The sequence below is a fragment of the Chelonoidis abingdonii genome, chromosome 14 (genome assembly GCF_003597395.2).
Source record: "Chelonoidis abingdonii isolate Lonesome George chromosome 14, CheloAbing_2.0, whole genome shotgun sequence".
In the NCBI taxonomy this organism is placed as follows: domain Eukaryota; kingdom Metazoa; phylum Chordata; order Testudines; family Testudinidae; genus Chelonoidis; species Chelonoidis abingdonii.
The window spans coordinates 5,019,677-5,038,670 of record NC_133782.1 but is presented as its reverse complement, the minus strand read 5'-3'; the positions used below and the strand labels follow the sequence as shown (position 1 = coordinate 5,038,670).

At 52.7% G+C, this 18,994-nt stretch overlaps 1 protein-coding gene across 1 annotated transcript in view; it reads right to left on the bottom strand.

Moving 5' to 3' along the window:
• The window catches only part of TCEA2 (transcription elongation factor A2), a 30,249-nt gene extending 12,484 nt beyond the window's left edge, over positions 1-17,765 (bottom strand). Inside the window, exons 1-4 of the mRNA XM_032766486.2 lie at positions 17,561-17,765; positions 8,743-8,805; positions 7,591-7,696; positions 5,468-5,558 (exon numbers count right to left, since the gene is read on the bottom strand). Coding sequence (XP_032622377.1) covers positions 5,468-5,558; positions 7,591-7,696; positions 8,743-8,805; positions 17,561-17,629 — 329 coding nt within the window. The 5' untranslated portion in view covers positions 17,630-17,765. The remainder of the gene's footprint in view (positions 1-5,467; positions 5,559-7,590; positions 7,697-8,742; positions 8,806-17,560) is intronic.
• Between the last annotated feature and the right edge of the window lie 1,229 nt (positions 17,766-18,994).

Genomic DNA, 18,994 nt, shown 5'->3' with positions numbered 1-18,994 from the left:
TTTGATCTGTTCGGGGGCAGGGGCACAGAATCAGGGATCTATAACCAGCTCCCCACCTGTGGGGGGCTGCAGAGAACCCGACCCATTTTCTGTCCATTCGATGGAAGAGGGAGAGAATGACTCCCTTAGAGCTGACATTTATAGCCACTGAAACAGAGCCACTCTACTATACTAGGTCTGCTGGTTTACTCGCAAGGCAATGAAGCTGTCCTAAAACCTTGGGTGTTTATCCTCTAATCATGAAGCTGCTACCGCTGCTGTTCCAACAATGGGGCTCAGACAGCTCAAGGCATTGACGTGGGAATAGTTCAGTAGGGCGAGTTTCAACTCAGCCCAGCATATCAGCGCCCCAAAATCTTAAGTTATCTATTGCTACACGAGAGGAGGCAGTGGTTTGACTCTAGTTCCAGATGTACCTATCCCACGTTTAAAAACCCTACCCCAAATGGCACCCTGCGGGCACGGACAGAAATGTAGCCAAGGATGCAATGGGAATGGAAGCTCAAGCCTACTGGTGCACCCTACAGGGAGATGTTGTAAGAGTGAGGGCACAGTGACGCGTAGGGAGTTTGAACCCTGGCAGTTGTTCAGGGGCTGAACAAAAGACACTAGATCCAGGTCCTCAAAGGCTTTTAGGCATCTAACTTCCACTGAGCTTTTTCAATAGGAACTGGGCAGGGAACAGGTTTAGGCATTTTTGCAAAATCCACTAGGGGTTCATCTGCAGCTTCAGGTGTCAGTAATTGACTGTTCAAAGGGGGGCTGCAGGGCCTATCTTTGTGAAAATGTACGTCTCTGGACCAGATTTACAATGGCCCAAATAGTCATGGAGATATACAACAGGTTATCAGCACAAGTGAATTTGCGTGTGCATTTTTCTGAAAATGTAGGCTAAATGTAGACTAAAAAACTAACGCCACTAAACTGAGTACATACAGCGTGACTTGCAAGAGATGTATGTACGCAGCTTAGGGTTGCAAGAGATGCTGCAAATGATGGTTTGCCAGTAAGCAGCTGCTGTTTCGAAGGGAACAAGTACCACCACTTACTGCAGTAAATATGAATCTAAGCCTCTCTGTACAGACTACACATACATGGCTGAATGAATATTTCTGTGGATCACATGGGGCTCTAACATGCTTCTCAATGAGACTGGTGCTTCTGTTGGGCGAACTTTACAAGTCCTTTGTCTCAGCCTCACAGAAACATTGAGCCACAAAAGTATCCCAAAGCAAAATCTCCATTCTAGGACTCCGCTTCCATTAACTGTTATATCTCTGCTAATTAAACATTTTTAAAAAGGAGTAAAATAAGCTCCATGTGCTTTAAGAGCTAAAACATCAAATCTGGATGCTGAAAATTCGATTCCTAAATCAATATTTTGGGAACTAAGGAAAAGTGGCCTGATGGTTGAAAGGTGCAGAGTACCTGTTGATTTCAGTGCGGTTTGCACATACCATTCCTGTAAACTCTTGAGTGCACATGCGATTGCACACATGCAGATAGGGCCTATAACAACTGATGCTTTAAAGAGACCAAGAAAAACTCATCCAGGGAAACGTGCAAAGCCTGCCACACCTAGAAGCTGTTACATGAGCTTGTGGCTTTGGTAGAATTCAACAGCCCAAGAAGCAACCATCCACCAAAGCTTTGGAAGACTCATTTGTGGAGGTGTGTATAAAGTCGTTGCCAACCTCAAAGAAAATTTGACATTCTGCCCTACAAACCTCACTAGGTGTTGTGTGTCTCAGTGCAGTTCTACCTCAGGAACAGGAGTCACCTAGCCTGGCCCCAGGAAGGTTATGGCTCAAAGTAACCCCCAAACCCTGTAGACCAGCTGGCTGCTTGTGCAGTAGAATGAGAGGTAATTGAAGCACTGAGAGTAGGCTGCGGTCCAGTGGACCGGCAGGGAAGCAGAACAAGCTGTTCCTCACTCCTGCAGTTTAAAACCACAGCAAGCCTGAGAAGAACCTCAGCTGATTGCTCTTGGATCAAACAAAACAGATTTCACAGCAGTCCAGCCCACACTTACAAAGTCTGTGTAAGAGGAGGTTTGTCTGTCATTACAATAGTTGGCAAATAAGAACCCTCACCACAAAGAGCTGCTTTGCTTCAGGAAATCCTGGGGGTTCATACTGCTCCTGTCAAACATGGGAATAAGGCTGTACACTTTACCCAAGAGGAGACTAAAAAGTCCTCTGCATTACAAAAGAAGTGACTTAAGAACAAAATGGTGACATGTGATGGCCAGATTCATAATAGAATTTGGATTGCATTGGAAAGGAAATTGCCATAAAAGTAACACACTGACATGCAACAAATCCAGACACTCCCAATAAGTGGCCTGATGAGAGTTCTGGCAAAAAAAGAAACCACAGTGCTGTCAGAGATGAAGACATTCTATACGCAACCTATTAAAAAATATTGTAGTAATAGTCCACAATATTACACCATCCAGTAGTGAGATACAGTGCTTTGAACCATAATACAGAACTGCAGGATATAATTTTTATAAGGGATACCATATACTAGCGTATCACATAAAAATCTCGCCTACCAGAACAAGCTCCACCTCCACATTGTAGGGCTGAGACGCTCTGGATACAGCTGTACTGATGTTAATTCCCTAGTCATTGCAAAAGAAATTCCCCATCTGCACCGCAGAAATCAAGAAAAGTTATGGGCCAAGAGATATCCCAAGGGGAAAGGCCCAGCCAAAATCTCTCAGACTCCATGGCTGCAGTAAGTACATTTCAACACTGGCTGGCCTCTCTACTGCTTTGATAGCAGCTTCATCAAACCAGCATAGGAGTGCACTCATCACCCAGAGATCAGCCATACCGTCTGACTAATTTAGTCTCAGCCTGTCCTTCACAGAGACACCGGGGCAATTCTTGCCCAGTAAGCTCTCTGAGTTTGTCAGGGTGCACTGGGAGTCTCTTTTGTACCATCAGAGGAACATATGCTCTTCTCTCTGTAATGAGACAGCATGATGTAGGACTGGCTACGGGCTGGGAGACAGGAGCTAAAAATCTCTAACACCTAACTTCTGCCTCAGTTTCCCCCTGTAAAAGGGAGAGGGTACTTCTACCTGACAGGGGTGTTGGAGGTTTAATGTCTGCACTGCACTTTGAAATGAAAACAAAGTAGTAGCCGTGCAGTGGCTCCTAGAGCCTTACTAGTGGAAGACAAAGTGTTTGGTGGGACTGACGGTTAATCCACTGGTCCTTGGTTGCTGAAAAAGCCGGTAGCACCATACTTCTGCCTCCATGACCACAATTGGTGTGTTATTTGGGCTGTGACAACTCCAGACCACTTCCTCCAAACTGCGAGTATCCTAGCAGACTGGGTTTGTTTTACTCACACAATTCTCACCCTACTCACTCTCCCAGGTGCTTTGAGGGGAGCTGAGGAACTCTGAGCAATGTGCCGGGAAAATCCTCTTACTTCAGACTCATAAGAATTTCCTGAGGAAAGTCTATTAGAAGCCAAGCCAGAGGTTTCTCTGAGGTGTTATTTCCTGACTCTAGTATACCATCAGCCTAGCACAAACATACTACTTTCCCCTTTGCCGACACAAATGAACTAAGATTCACCAGATTCCTATATGGCTGACAAGTACTGTTCTCTATTTTCAGATTGAGAAATGGGGGTAAGAATCATAGACACTTGCCCAAGGGCACAGAAGGATCCAGCATCAGAAACAGGATTTAGATGGCAGGCATTCCTGGGTCCCAATCCTGTGCTTACACCCCTCCTCTCCCAGCTTACAAAAGCACACCTTTCACTGAAAACACATGAAGCCCTGCCACCCCCATCCCAGAGAAATCCTTGTCTTTGCACAATGCAAAGGGAAAACTTCTACTGGGAGATTCCAGATTAATGTTATTTGTAGAATTAGCACCTAGAAACACTAGTCATGGACCAGGATCTCATTGTGCTAGACGCTGAACACACACAGAACAAGAGACGGTCCCTGCTCCAATTTTACACTGCATTACAGCTGGACTTATGGACTCAAAACCAGAGGGATCCATTTCTATTAAAAACATGGCAAGGCACATGCCAAATCACGATTTTCTGGAACGTTTCATTCCAGTTTATACACAAGTGGAGGAGGAGATTGATGTAGCAAGTTAAACTGCTGCAGCTCAGCCCTCATGCTGGTAACTTTCATAGTACCAGCCCTACACAAAGGTACTGGGGTTTGAAAATAACTAAGCTGCAGCAGCAGTCATGTGACAGTTCTGAAACAAAACAGAGCACGGTAAAAAGGCTAGTCAGATAAGGACTGACTGACTGGCACAGGCAGGGACGGATTTTAATGAGCATGGGAAAACTCGTAAACCAGAGAGTTACCAATAAACAGAAACTAGAATATGGCTATTAGCCAAGATGGTCAGGGATGGAACCCCATGCTCTAGGTGTCCCTAAACTTCTTACTGCCAGAAGCTAGGACTGGGTCACAGGGAGTGGATTACTCAAAATTGCCCTGGCACAAGCCACTGTTGGAAGTCAAGATACTGGGCTAGATGGACCATTGGCCGCACTGGGTCAGACCATTCTTAATATTAATCCTTAAGAAACTGACTAATCCATAGGTGTTTTACACCTTATGAAATGGCCAGGTTCCTGGAGTCCGTGTGGGATTCTTGGGAGCGCTCTGGCTAAAAGGAAGGATCAGTCTCTTGCTTCTGGGAGGCACAGTTGGGACTCTGGTGAAACTGGTCCCACCTCATAACCTCCCTGCCCTCCACCCAGGCCCCACTTCCCCTTGCTGACTGTTCTAACTATTCTTGCCAGATGGGGAACAGGCTGGGGAGTACCCACTCCATGAAGAGGGGTGAGTCAGCAGCAGACCAGCTAGATGCCGACTGCGGGGCGGGTGGACTTCTTCCACCACTTGTGGAGGAGAGATCATTGTGCAGGAGGGAGAAGGGGATGAGGCTCCTGCTAGGAGCATCTGTGAATACTTGGCTCCCATGCATCAGCATAGAAGGCTAAAGCTGAGCATAGTCACAGCCCTTCTAAAGGACTCCAAGGGTTTACAACAAGCAAGGGAAAAAATATGAAAATGCAACACAAACAAAATCAAACCCAAAGGAATGTTTTATTAACAGAAAAAGAAACCAGCATGGAACAGAAGAAAATGGAAACGTGAAGGTAAAACAAATCATGTAGAACAGAAAGCAAAAAAACTCACTAAAGCCACTGTATTTTGTAGACGTTTATTCTTCCATTACAGTTGTAGTTTCTCTTTATTATAGACCACCGCACAGATCTACAGGCAGCCTGTCACCTTTGCTGGATAGGCTGGACTCCTGGTAGGTCTGATCAGAATGAGGCATTTGAGCGACCAATTGCACAGCCCAATAGACATATTAAAGATCAAATGTTAACACAGAAAGCCCCAAGTGATGGAACAACATGTTCAATAGCGTCATCTTGGGCTAAAGGGAAGCATTACCTTTGGTCTCTTGAGTCACCGCTCTCTTTTGAGGAGGATGCCGACAAGGATGAATTCCTCTTCTTCTCCTCATTTTTGTCCTCTGAAGCATCTGCACCCAGTGAGAAGAGGGGAAAAAAACAAACACTCAGATACTACAGAGGGTTCAGGGTTGATCTTCACACCACAATCCTGACTACACTAAGCAGGGCACAAAGGATGGTTAAGAGCTCGGATATTTGGTCAGAGGCAAGTTACTCCAGAAGAGCAGCATGGAGGAATGGGTCTATACAGGCTAAAGTACTTTGCAATGCACCCATGGTAATCTTTCTACTTGCCTTTGATTGGCAAGAAGTCAAGCAACTAGCAAAGGTACCACAAACCTTTCCATAGCTAGCCAGTGTGAAAGGACCCACCCTTCACTCCATGAGATTACCTTCTTCACAAGGGAAGGCCTATCCCAGCCAAAGCTTCTTCTCTAGTGAGATCCCTGCTGCTGAATGTACAGACTGAGTAAAATTTTCAAAAATCACTTTTGAAAATGGAACTTAAACCCAATTCAGTTTTCAAAAATGCCAATGAAGGCCAGCCCCTCCCTTAAAGTAGGTGTTTGGAAGGCCAGGGATACAATTTATTCTTTTAAGAAGTGTATTTCTTTTCCAGTTAGTTCAGTGCTGTTGGAAGGTGATAGCTTCGCAGTGCTGAAGACAGAAGTTCTGGTTAAATGCAGGTCAGATAAGACCGGGAACAGGCAGTGAAGGCTTCCCCTCGTGGTCCCACCATTATGTATCCACCCTGACGTAGAAGGACCAGACCCAGCAGTGGGTTGGAGGAAAAAAAGAGTTCAGTCTCCAATACCCGTCTAATCTTTGGCTTCTTTGCCAAGTTATTCGTAGGAGGTTTCTTTGAGATGCAGACTGGAACTAGCAGTTCATTTCACATACACCTTGAACAACCCGATGGTATTAAACATAGAAGTTATTTGTTTCTACTGACTCAGACAGACTTGTCAGTTTTGATGAAAGGACACTCTACTCTGAGCTTCACAAACAGGTACTGCCATAGGCTTAGAAGCATGCTTTATGCTAAAGATAATTACATCAATTACCAATGACACAAATAACCCACTCAAGACATAGCCTCTCTTCTGATCTGAAATTAAAAGGGCTTAAGATTTCATGGTCTGCAATCAGGAAAAAAAATATTCAGTGGCACCATAAGCCCTATAAAGTGTCTTTATTAGTACTTGGGTGGAGTATTTCCATTTATTCTTAGAAATTCCCAAGAAAAAGTTGTTTATAACGCACTTTTATTTCCAAGGTGGTCCAAGAGGAATGAACACAGAAGTGGGAGAGAAACTCCTGAGCTCTAATCCCTGTCTGCTAATGACTCACAAAGTAATCTTAGACAAGTTGACTGACTTTTGGAAAAATAGAGGACCATACTAATTAGCTACTTTGCAAAGGGGCTAAATGGGTTAATGCTTTGAGCAAGCAAAGGGCTACCCTTGTACAAAGTACCATCTTCAAAGAGCTTTATGAACATTTGCTCATTAAGCATTACCATATCTCATTCCAGGAAGTATAATCAAGCAATAAGATTTTAAATAAGACCTCACCCTCCAACTCATCACCACTGGAAATGTTTTCTAGCAGGTTTCTTACGATATTACACTAGTGGCTTTTTATCTGTTGTGCTAGTTTATTGATATTTTAATATTGCATTTACTTTAAATTATAGCACACCCTGAGCACCTCAGTCAGCAAATGGAGAACTTTATAAATAAGATCAATGTACTGCTATCATTGGCACGCTAACTATTCTTATTTCAAACCTTGCAAGCCTGGGCAAGTGCACATTAACTACTTGCAGTCCTGGCCCCTAATTCCAGTTCTTCTGCAGGGACCATTTTCTTTTAAAAATAGGAACTCATTGTTACTAAATGGAATTCACTGTGTAGTACTTGAAACCCTCCAGATGAGAAGTCTAATGTTAAGGTTCTAAGTTCTGTGGCCTGCTAGAACTTCCTATCTCTATTGATGCAGACAGAAGCTTGTACGAGTAACACAACCTACAGGATAGCAAAGCTGCTAGAGGTGACTATTTGGTAAACTGAATCCAACAAACCCTTCTTATTTTCTTACCTAGAAGCTTTTTCCAGGACTTGATAAGTGATTTGGCAAGCGATATCACTTCCTCGTCAGTGCTCTGCTTCCTCAACGCATTCACCGACATCCCAATCCGGGTGGACTGCAAATCAACATTCAAGAAGTGAACCACTCAAGAACTGACTAGTTAGCCAATGGCACTAAAATTAGAGAACAACAGGTCTCCCCCACAAGACACCGCAGCATTGACCAAGGTGTACAAATCTCTTGAGACAGAGCCAGCTGCTTGATGCTTCTACAGCTACCAACAAGTTGGCTTCTTCGGTGAGTCTTGAATATCTGGCTTACATAGCATATGGCTCTCTCTTGGAGGACTCCATCTCCCATGACACCTTTTCCCCTTCCTAACCACCTAGAAGCATATATAAATTACTCAAAACTGAACAGGATCTGAAAGAAAATCCCTCAGAGAGTCCTAGAAATTTAAAAACAGGGCCAAAATTATAAACAGATGCATAGCTATAATGCACGATACTTCAAGCCTTTAAACTACAACCACTCTTCTAACAGGATTTTCTTTTAAAAGGATGTTCAGCACCTTAATCGTTACCGAAGCCCGGAAGGAGTGTTTTTAAGTTTCAGCATATTACTAAAGCCCTTAACTTTTGTTAACTATTTAACTTAGTTCTAAAAACCAGATTGGAGTTGCCTCTCTCCCCCACCCCCCCGAGAGTTTTCCCCGAGAACCTCATCCCAATGGAACATGCCCCCCAACTTTTACGGGCCCTAGGTTGTGCTTCCCCTCAAGCTCTGCTTCAGTCCCTGTCTCACCACTCAAAACGTACCCTGCTGCTCTCTTTTGTTAGTAGTTTTACAAATGCTTTCTAAAAAATATGATTGCTGCTGGCCTCACATTTTCCCCTTCTTTATTCCGATCCCTCCATTGATTTTGAAAAGCGCGATCTTTTCACTTCATGTTTACAAATGGAATTTTGAATTTGTTTTGATACCCTAAGCACCTCTCTTGGTGAGGCTTTATAAATACAACATTACATAGCTTTGTTTGCTGTTTCTGGGAGGATGGAACAAATGGTAGGGGAGACTGTCTTAATCTCATACCCAAAAAATTAGCATTTATTCCACCTACCTCTGGATTTTAGTTTTCCTTGCCTTAGTTGCATGATTTACCTGTAACAGGTCCAGAGTGATAGGCATACTTTTCAGTTCCTTCAGCAAATCCATCGCACCATCCTGTGCAAGAAGGGTGGAGGGGAAAAAAAACAAAAACACACTACTAGTTACTAAAAAAAAAAAAAAAAAGTTATTATGGGCCACTTCTTCCATATCATCTAAAAAAGAACAGCTACTTAAACTCAACCTGCACAGGCCAATAAAGCAACAGTTGCTCCTAGAACATGAGAGAGCCAACCAACCAATCTTGAGACTAATATTTTAGACGACACTAGAAACAATCCTCATTATATTCCTGAAACTATAGTATATAAGGAGGCCTTAGCTAAGACAGAGAAGCATTGTTATGTAACAGATCTGACCGGGCACGCAGCACATTTCTATTGTGCCTACTACTTACACAGTTAACTATTATCCTTATCCAGATAGTTTAATTAGAACTCCCAAGAAATGCACCTCAGACAAGAACTGACACCTAAAAAACTGTCTCTCACAACATTTTTCCTTTAGGAATAATCCTGTTAGCAAATCACCATTTTAGGTGACCTGGTTGACGATGCGGATACCTTTGCCAAGGTATTGCATCAGAGGCTCTCAGAGCACTTCACAATCACCGCTGGGGGTAGTGATTATTTTGCCTATGGTAGTAGAAAGCTGCTGGCATTGTGTCCCTGGTAGGATTTGTGGCTAGAAGGAAAACTTGCTTTGCAAAAGTACTCAGGATGTCCACCCACTGCCCTTTAGAAAAGCTTTGCCCACTGTATTAAAATTGATAAGAAGCAAGGAAGTTAGGAAGCAGGTCACCTGGAACACGGTATGTAAAATGTTCATTCATCTGCTTCACTGTATCCAGAAAACTCAATTGCTGCATGGCCCTAACTACACCACGTGTACATTTTAAAATATCAGGTACAATTGCAAACTCTGGACAGATGTTAGCAAATCTTCACTTCTGCAGTACTCTCCGTGAAAACTATAGCCTGGAATCTGTCAGCCTCCATTCAGACTGCAGTTTCTTCCTCTCTTCTCCTAACCAACAAGGCCTTCTAATGTTCACATTTAACAGCTCATTTAAAATGCTAACCACTCCAGGCCCATTTGAAACACAAAACCTACAGAGACTATAATTGCCGTGGTGTGAAGCAGCCTGAACTGACACATTTCAGCTTCAGATCCCTCCCCCTCCAGGCAGAAAGGCTGCTTCCGATTCATCTCAGGAAGAGATCCAGCTGCCAGCATCATCCTGAAGGACACAGGCTGTGAGGGCTAAATCAAAGTGAAGCTGAAGATTTCAATATGCACACACAGGCAACTCACTCCCTCAGGAGCCTTACAGCAACTTACCCAGAACGAATGAATGACTTGCCAAATTTCTTTCTGACATTCCAAGATCGAGAGTCAAATAAATGCAGCCTTTACAGTGCACATAATGGCCCAATTCCTATTCCCCTCAGAGGAAGTTTGGCACTTACTTTAGTAAAAGCAGGATGGGGACCAGTGTGTGCTAAAGTTAAGTTCCTCATTTGACAAGGTGGGGGCAGAGTGGAGCACAAGTACCCAAAATGAGGATCCAGTGACAAAGGACCACGACTGCAGGAACCAACGGTTTGGATGCTGGTTCACGTATTGTAAACTGCACATGGTTTAGTAGCCAAAAATCACAGGATATAGTGACCCACCTGTTAAACTACCAACTGGACAGTCCGTTACCTTACACTCTAATGCCAACTAGGTCAAATCACTAAAGACACTGCTTCTCCTTGCTAATCACTGACACTTGGAAGCCAATTCAACAATAATGATCCTTTCATGCTTCCTTTTCTGAAGAACACCCCACCACTTTGAGGTTGAGGACCTCTTCAGTGATGTGATTTTAGGGGAAAGCAGAGACAGTCATTTTATCTTCATAGTGAAGGGACAGAAGAGAATTAGGGAGGAAGAAGAGTACTGGGGAGCAGGTCTGCATGGCAGAGAAAGCATATTGGGGGGCAGTCCAAGGGAAGAAGATTGGAGAAATAGCTATGGTATAAAGGGAAGGTTAAGAGGAGACATGGATCCAACCCTGAGGAAGGAAGTTGGGAACTGAAATGAGAGAACTAGGGCAATCACAGAAGTTGTGGAGAACTGCTAGGTGAGGAGGGAGCAAGAAAGGATCAGTCCCCAGGAAAGAGATGCAGGAGGAGCTGTGGGGAGAAAGGAAATGAAGGAATTCCCTCACTTCAGCTGTGAAGACTATGTGTTCTCCCACCAAAGCTTTCTAGGTTGGGAGACAATTGGGATCCAGAAGTAGATAGGAGACAGCAAAAATCTTCCTGTAATACTAGAAGGAGAATTCTAGAAGGAATGATGGGCATGCTTCCTCTCTTCTCTGGTCATTTGAGAGGAAGAAGGGAGCTCTTCACACCTCTGGCTACAGAGAGATGATGAGAGGAGGAGGAGGAATCTCCCACTACTGCAGCGGAATAGGATGGGGAAGAAAGGGGAGGTGATGGTGCTCCCCTTCTGAGGCAAGGCAGTGATGACTAAGTGATAGGAAATAATGGAGACCTCAGAGGGCTGAGGGGGCTGCAAGGTCTACCCTTCCCTGTGCTGCAGGGAGTTGAGAGGAAGTGATGGTGGCTGCAGGTATACTGGTGGGAGGGGGCTGCAGCAGTCAGCGAAATTGCAATGGGAAGGTACAGGGGAGCTGAGAGAAGAATTTGGGTACAGCAAGAAGGGCTCCCCCAGACTCATCATGCTTTTCTGCGGAGGTCTGATGGTAAATAAGGCCACCAAAAGGCAAAGGAGGTTTCCCTGTATGCATGTGCTTTCCGGCAGGGCACCGATGAGGGGACTATAGGGGCAGAAAGGTGTAGATGAGGGGCCACCATGCATTTCCACAAGGAAAGCACCAAGGAGGGGGGCTAACAGGGCTGGAGCAGAAAGCAACAGGTGGCTCGCCTTCCACAGTGTTGCAGATGGCTAACTGAGAATTACAATGCTTTGCTGCAAGATGGTTGATAGGTAGGCCCTACCAAATTCACAGTCCATTGTAGTCAATGTCACGGTCATAGGATTTTAACAATTGTAAATGTCATGATCTCAGCTATTTCCAGTCTGAAATTTCACGATGTTGTAATTGTAGGGGTCCTGACCCAAAAAGGAGTTGGGGGGGGGGGGGTATTTGCAAGGTTATTGTAGGGTGGGTTGCAGTACTTCTGCACTGCTGCAGGAGGCGGGCTGCCTTCAGAGCTGGGCAGCTGGAGAGCGGTGGCTGCTGCTGGCTAGGATCCCAGCTCTGAAGGCAGAGCCATCTCCTGCAGCAGCACAGAAGTGAGGATGGCATGGTGTGGTATTGCCACCCTTACTTCTGCGCTGCTGCCTGCAGAGCTGGGCCCTCAGTCAGGACCGCCACTCTCTGGCCACCCAGCTCTGAAAACAACAGCGCAGAAGTAAGGGTGGTAATACCACGATCCTCCTCCCCAATAACCTTGCTACTCCCCTGCAATTCCCTTTTGGGTCAAGACTCCCAATTTGAGAAACCTTGATCTTTCCCTTGAAATCTGTATAGTATAGGGTAAAAACGCACAAAAGACCAGACTTCATGGAGGGGAGACTAGATTTCATGGTCTGTGATGCATTTTTCATGACCGTGAATTTGGTAGGGCCTTATTGATAGGGAACATGAGGGCACTGGAGCTAGATCCACTTGACTGTAGGTGAAAGGTTGCTATGGGCACACACATAGTGGGGGACAGCAGGAGATAGGGAGATGTATAGGATAACGCACTGGGGGCGGCAGCAGCAGGCTTTAGGGGGCTGTGCTGGGGAATACTAGGTGTTCTGGGGAGATACCAGGGGGTGCAGTAGTGAGGACATAACTGAAAACAAAGGAGGGGGTGTGTGAGGAACGCTCCATGAAGGCAGCAGGGAGAGGGGACCCAAAGGCTCAGAAGGGGACAGAGGGACACCCCAAAGTAGGGCTCTAAGGAGAGGGGAAGGGGGAGTCACACACACCAGGTCATGAGAGGGATGGAAGCACACTCAGGAGAGAAGGGGACAACCAGGGTCAGTGAGGGGCACTCCTCTGGGCACATCTGAGGGGAGACACGCAATGGGAGACAGGGGTGCTCTCATGGGGGAGGGCATAGCCTCGGAGGGGGCACCCCAGGGGACACGATTGAAGTGCTGGTGGGGCTCTCTTCAGGGACTGAGCACCCCAGTGGCTGGGAGCTGAGGAGGGAAGAGGGGCGCTCTAGGGGGAGAACCCAAGGGAGAAAAGGGGGGCAGGGCACCGAGGAGGCCACGGGGAGCTGAGGAGGGAAGAGGGGCGCTCTAGGGGGAGGACCCCGGGAGCTGAGGAGGGAAGAGGGGCGCTCTAGGGGGAGGACCCCGGGAGCTGAGGAGGGAAGAGGGGCGCTCTAGGGGGAGGACCCCGGGAGCTGAGGAGGGAAGAGGGGCGCTCTAGGGGGAGGACCCCGGGAGCTGAGGAGGGAAGAGGGGCGCTCTAGGGGGAGGACCCCGGGAGCTGAGGAGGGAAGAGGGGCGCTCTAGGGGGAGGACCCCGGGAGCTGAGGAGGGAAGAGGGGCGCTCTAGGGGGAGGACCCCGGGAGCTGAGGAGGGAAGAGGGGCGCTCTGGGGGGAGGACCCCGGGAGCTGAGGAGGGAAGAGGGGCGCTCTAAGGGGACCCCGAGAGCTGAGGAGGGAAGAGGGGCGCTCGGAGGGGACCCCGAGAGCTGAGGAGGGAAGAGGGGCGCTCGGAGGGGACCCCGAGAGCTGAGGAGGGAAGAGGGGCGCTCGGAGGGGACCCCGAGAGCTGAGGAGGGAAGAGGGGCGCTCGGAGGGGACCCCGAGAGCTGAGGAGGGAAGAGGGGCGCTCGGAGGGGACCCCGAGAGCTGAGGAGGGAAGAGGGGCGCTCGGAGGGGACCCCGAGAGCTGAGGAGGGAAGAGGGGCGCTCGGAGGGGACCCCGAGAGCTGAGGAGGGAAGAGGGGCGCTCGGAGGGGACCCCGAGAGCTGAGGAGGGAAGAGGGGCGCTCGGAGGGGACCCCGAGAGCTGAGGAGGGAAGAGGGGCGCTCGGAGGGGACCCCGAGAGCTGAGGAGGGAAGAGGGGCGCTCGGAGGGGACCCCGAGAGCTGAGGAGGGAAGAGGGGCGCTCGGAGGGGACCCCGAGAGCTGAGGAGGGAAGAGGGGCGCTCGGAGGGGACCCCGAGAGCTGAGGAGGGAAGAGGGGCGCTCGGAGGGGACCCCGAGAGCTGAGGAGGGAAGAGGGGCGCTCGGAGGGGACCCCGAGAGCTGAGGAGGGAAGAGGGGCGCTCGGAGGGGACCCCGAGAGCTGAGGAGGGAAGAGGGGCGCTCGGAGGGGACCCCGAGAGCTGAGGAGGGAAGAGGGGCGCTCGGAGGGGACCCCGAGAGCTGAGGAGGGAAGAGGGGCGCTCGGAGGGGACCCCGAGAGCTGAGGAGGGAAGAGGGGCGCTCGGAGGGGACCCCGAGAGCTGAGGAGGGAAGAGGGGCGCTCGGAGGGGACCCCGAGAGCTGAGGAGGGAAGAGGGGCGCTCGGAGGGGACCCCGAGAGCTGAGGAGGGAAGAGGGGCGCTCGGAGGGGACCCCGAGAGCTGAGGAGGGAAGAGGGGCGCTCGGAGGGGACCCCGAGAGCTGAGGAGGGAAGAGGGGCGCTCGGAGGGGACCCCGAGAGCTGAGGAGGGAAGAGGGGCGCTCGGAGGGGACCCCGAGAGCTGAGGAGGGAAGAGGGGCGCTCGGAGGGGACCCCGAGAGCTGAGGAGGGAAGAGGGGCGCTCGGAGGGGACCCCGAGAGCTGAGGAGGGAAGAGGGGCGCTCGGAGGGGACCCCGAGAGCTGAGGAGGGAAGAGGGGCGCTCGGAGGGGACCCCGAGAGCTGAGGAGGGAAGAGGGGCGCTCGGAGGGGACCCCGAGAGCTGAGGAGGGAAGAGGGGCGCTCGGAGGGGACCCCGAGAGCTGAGGAGGGAAGAGGGGCGCTCGGAGGGGACCCCGAGAGCTGAGGAGGGAAGAGGGGCGCTCGGAGGGGACCCCGAGAGCTGAGGAGGGAAGAGGGGCGCTCGGAGGGGACCCCGAGAGCTGAGGAGGGAAGAGGGGCGCTCGGAGGGGACCCCGAGAGCTGAGGAGGGAAGAGGGGCGCTCGGAGGGGACCCCGAGAGCTGAGGAGGGAAGAGGGGCGCTCGGAGGGGACCCCGAGAGCTGAGGAGGGAAGAGGGGCGCTCGGAGGGGACCCCGAGAGCTGAGGAGGGAAGAGGGGCGCTCGGAGGGGACCCCGAGAGCTGAGGAGGGAAGAGGGGCGCTCGGAGGGGACCCCGAGAGCTGAGGAGGGAAGAGGGGCGCTCGGAGGGGACCCCGAGAGCTGAGGAGGGAAGAGGGGCGCTCGGAGGGGACCCCGAGAGCTGAGGAGGGAAGAGGGGCGCTCGGAGGGGACCCCGAGAGCTGAGGAGGGAAGAGGGGCGCTCGGAGGGGACCCCGAGAGCTGAGGAGGGAAGAGGGGCGCTCGGAGGGGACCCCGAGAGCTGAGGAGGGAAGAGGGGCGCTCGGAGGGGACCCCGAGAGCTGAGGAGGGAAGAGGGGCGCTCGGAGGGGACCCCGAGAGCTGAGGAGGGAAGAGGGGCGCTCGGAGGGGACCCCGAGAGCTGAGGAGGGAAGAGGGGCGCTCGGAGGGGACCCCGAGAGCTGAGGAGGGAAGAGGGGCGCTCGGAGGGGACCCCGAGAGCTGAGGAGGGAAGAGGGGCGCTCGGAGGGGACCCCGAGAGCTGAGGAGGGAAGAGGGGCGCTCGGAGGGGACCCCGAGAGCTGAGGAGGGAAGAGGGGCGCTCGGAGGGGACCCCGAGAGCTGAGGAGGGAAGAGGGGCGCTCGGAGGGGACCCCGAGAGCTGAGGAGGGAAGAGGGGCGCTCGGAGGGGACCCCGAGAGCTGAGGAGGGAAGAGGGGCGCTCGGAGGGGACCCCGAGAGCTGAGGAGGGAAGAGGGGCGCTCGGAGGGGACCCCGAGAGCTGAGGAGGGAAGAGGGGCGCTCGGAGGGGACCCCGAGAGCTGAGGAGGGAAGAGGGGCGCTCGGAGGGGACCCCGAGAGCTGAGGAGGGAAGAGGGGCGCTCGGAGGGGACCCCGAGAGCTGAGGAGGGAAGAGGGGCGCTCGGAGGGGACCCCGAGAGCTGAGGAGGGAAGAGGGGCGCTCGGAGGGGACCCCGAGAGCTGAGGAGGGAAGAGGGGCGCTCGGAGGGGACCCCGAGAGCTGAGGAGGGAAGAGGGGCGCTCGGAGGGGACCCCGAGAGCTGAGGAGGGAAGAGGGGCGCTCGGAGGGGACCCCGAGAGCTGAGGAGGGAAGAGGGGCGCTCGGAGGGGACCCCGAGAGCTGAGGAGGGAAGAGGGGCGCTCGGAGGGGACCCCGAGAGCTGAGGAGGGAAGAGGGGCGCTCGGAGGGGACCCCGAGAGCTGAGGAGGGAAGAGGGGCGCTCGGAGGGGACCCCGAGAGCTGAGGAGGGAAGAGGGGCGCTCGGAGGGGACCCCGAGAGCTGAGGAGGGAAGAGGGGCGCTCGGAGGGGACCCCGAGAGCTGAGGAGGGAAGAGGGGCGCTCGGAGGGGACCCCGAGAGCTGAGGAGGGAAGAGGGGCGCTCGGAGGGGACCCCGAGAGCTGAGGAGGGAAGAGGGGCGCTCGGAGGGGACCCCGAGAGCTGAGGAGGGAAGAGGGGCGCTCGGAGGGGACCCCGAGAGCTGAGGAGGGAAGAGGGGCGCTCGGAGGGGACCCCGAGAGCTGAGGAGGGAAGAGGGGCGCTCGGAGGGGACCCCGAGAGCTGAGGAGGGAAGAGGGGCGCTCGGAGGGGACCCCGAGAGCTGAGGAGGGAAGAGGGGCGCTCGGAGGGGACCCCGAGAGCTGAGGAGGGAAGAGGGGCGCTCGGAGGGGACCCCGAGAGCTGAGGAGGGAAGAGGGGCGCTCGGAGGGGACCCCGAGAGCTGAGGAGGGAAGAGGGGCGCTCGGAGGGGACCCCGAGAGCTGAGGAGGGAAGAGGGGCGCTCGGAGGGGACCCCGAGAGCTGAGGAGGGAAGAGGGGCGCTCGGAGGGGACCCCGAGAGCTGAGGAGGGAAGAGGGGCGCTCGGAGGGGACCCCGAGAGCTGAGGAGGGAAGAGGGGCGCTCGGAGGGGACCCCGAGAGCTGAGGAGGGAAGAGGGGCGCTCGGAGGGGACCCCGAGAGCTGAGGAGGGAAGAGGGGCGCTCGGAGGGGACCCCGAGAGCTGAGGAGGGAAGAGGGGCGCTCGGAGGGGACCCCGAGAGCTGAGGAGGGAAGAGGGGCGCTCGGAGGGGACCCCGAGAGCTGAGGAGGGAAGAGGGGCGCTCGGAGGGGACCCCGAGAGCTGAGGAGGGAAGAGGGGCGCTCGGAGGGGACCCCGAGAGCTGAGGAGGGAAGAGGGGCGCTCGGAGGGGACCCCGAGAGCTGAGGAGGGAAGAGGGGCGCTCGGAGGGGACCCCGAGAGCTGAGGAGGGAAGAGGGGCGCTCGGAGGGGACCCCGAGAGCTGAGGAGGGAAGAGGGGCGCTCGGAGGGGACCCCGGGAGCTGAGGAGGGAAGAGGGGCGCTCTAGGGGGAGGACCCCGGGAGCTGAGGAGGGAAGAGGGGCGCTCGGAGGGAACCCCGGGAGCTGAGGAGGGAAGAGGGGCGCTCTAGGGGGAGGACCCCGGGAGCTGAGGGAAGAGGGGCGCTCGGGGGGGCCCCAAGGGAGAAGAGGGGGGCACGGAAGGCGCTGGGGGCGGGGATCGGGCGCTCCGGGGCGGGAGCAGGGGGGCACCTCTGGGTCTCCCCGCCCACCGGACTCACCGCGCTTTTCTTGGACACCATCTTGTCCAGCCGCTTGGCGATGCGCACGATCTCGTCCTCCCCGCCCATGGCTCCGCTCCCCGCAACAGGGGGACGCGGCGGGGCCGAAGCGGGGGGGCTGCCGATGCACTCACTCACCCCGGTGTCCGCAGTCCGCCCGCCCGATCTCCAGCCCTGCGGAGCGCGGGGCACGATGGGACTCGTAGTTCTTTCGCACAGCCTCCCGCGGCGGGGCGCCTCGGCGGGACTACACCCCGCCAGAGGGCAATGAGCCGGCAAGCTCCCCCGCCCCCTACGCGGAGCATTGTGGGATTTGTAGTTCATGTTCGCCCTTTCCCCCACGCTCTCTGGGCGAGGCGAGGACTACAAGCCCCAGCAGTCACCGGAGAACCAGGCTGGAAACGGACCGGCATGGGTGGCTGGGGCTACAGCTGTTTTCAGGGGAGACAGTTTGGAAGTGGGAGGGCGTACAACGGGAGGGGCGGAGAGGGGGAATGAGTGATGGACAAGGCGAGGAGAAGAAAAGAGGAGGAGATGGAGGAGGGAGAGAAGGATAATGGAGAAAGGGAGAGAACAAACGAGAGAATGAGGGAGAAGGATCAAGAGAGAAAATCAAGTGGCTTTGAGGAGGGAGTGAAAAAGGAAGGACAAGACAAGAAGGGAAAATAAAGGGAAGGCTGTAAACTGAGCCTGAGGCCTGGTCTATACGACAGGCTTAGGTCTCCGTAAGCTGCCTTGTGGCGACCTAGCTGTGGGCATGTCTTACTTCCCTTAAATTTGTGTGCTATGGATGTGAGTGCCTCCCTGCGCCGATTTAGTACCACCATCTCCCCAATTGGCGCAGCATCCCGAGCCATGCAGTGTCAGAGTAGGCACTGCATTGCTTATGTCAACCATTACTGGCCTCCAAGTGCCATCCCACAATGCCCCACACTCACAGGACAATCCATACAAGCGCTCTCCTGATGAGGATGCCGACATATAGAGCCAACTGTGCATCCACACAAGCGATTTAATAACTGCAGTAGCTGTATGCCAGTGTAAGTGAGATTAACCTCATTTTGCTGTGTAGACATGGTCTGGGAAAGCACTGCTGTTACAGGCTGCCTGGCTCTCACTGGTGCTGGGGAGGAGTTGGACCTCCCCATCTTGGAAGGTGCTGGGTCTTTTCATTGACTGGTGTAGAACAAATACACAACGAGGGCTGCAACACAATTGCTAGCCCAGTGCCCTGGGGTTCTGCTGACCTCACAGTGAGGAAAGCCCAGTGTCCGGTTTATGGAGAGGTCTGAGAGGGATGTTTTCATCATTCCCTCTGGGAGACTATTCCACAGCCTGATAGAACTTCTGGGCTCAATTCTGCATGATGCTAAGCACTGATTTCAATGGGAGTTGAGGGTGCTTAACACCTTGCAGGGCTGTGCCCGTTGTCAG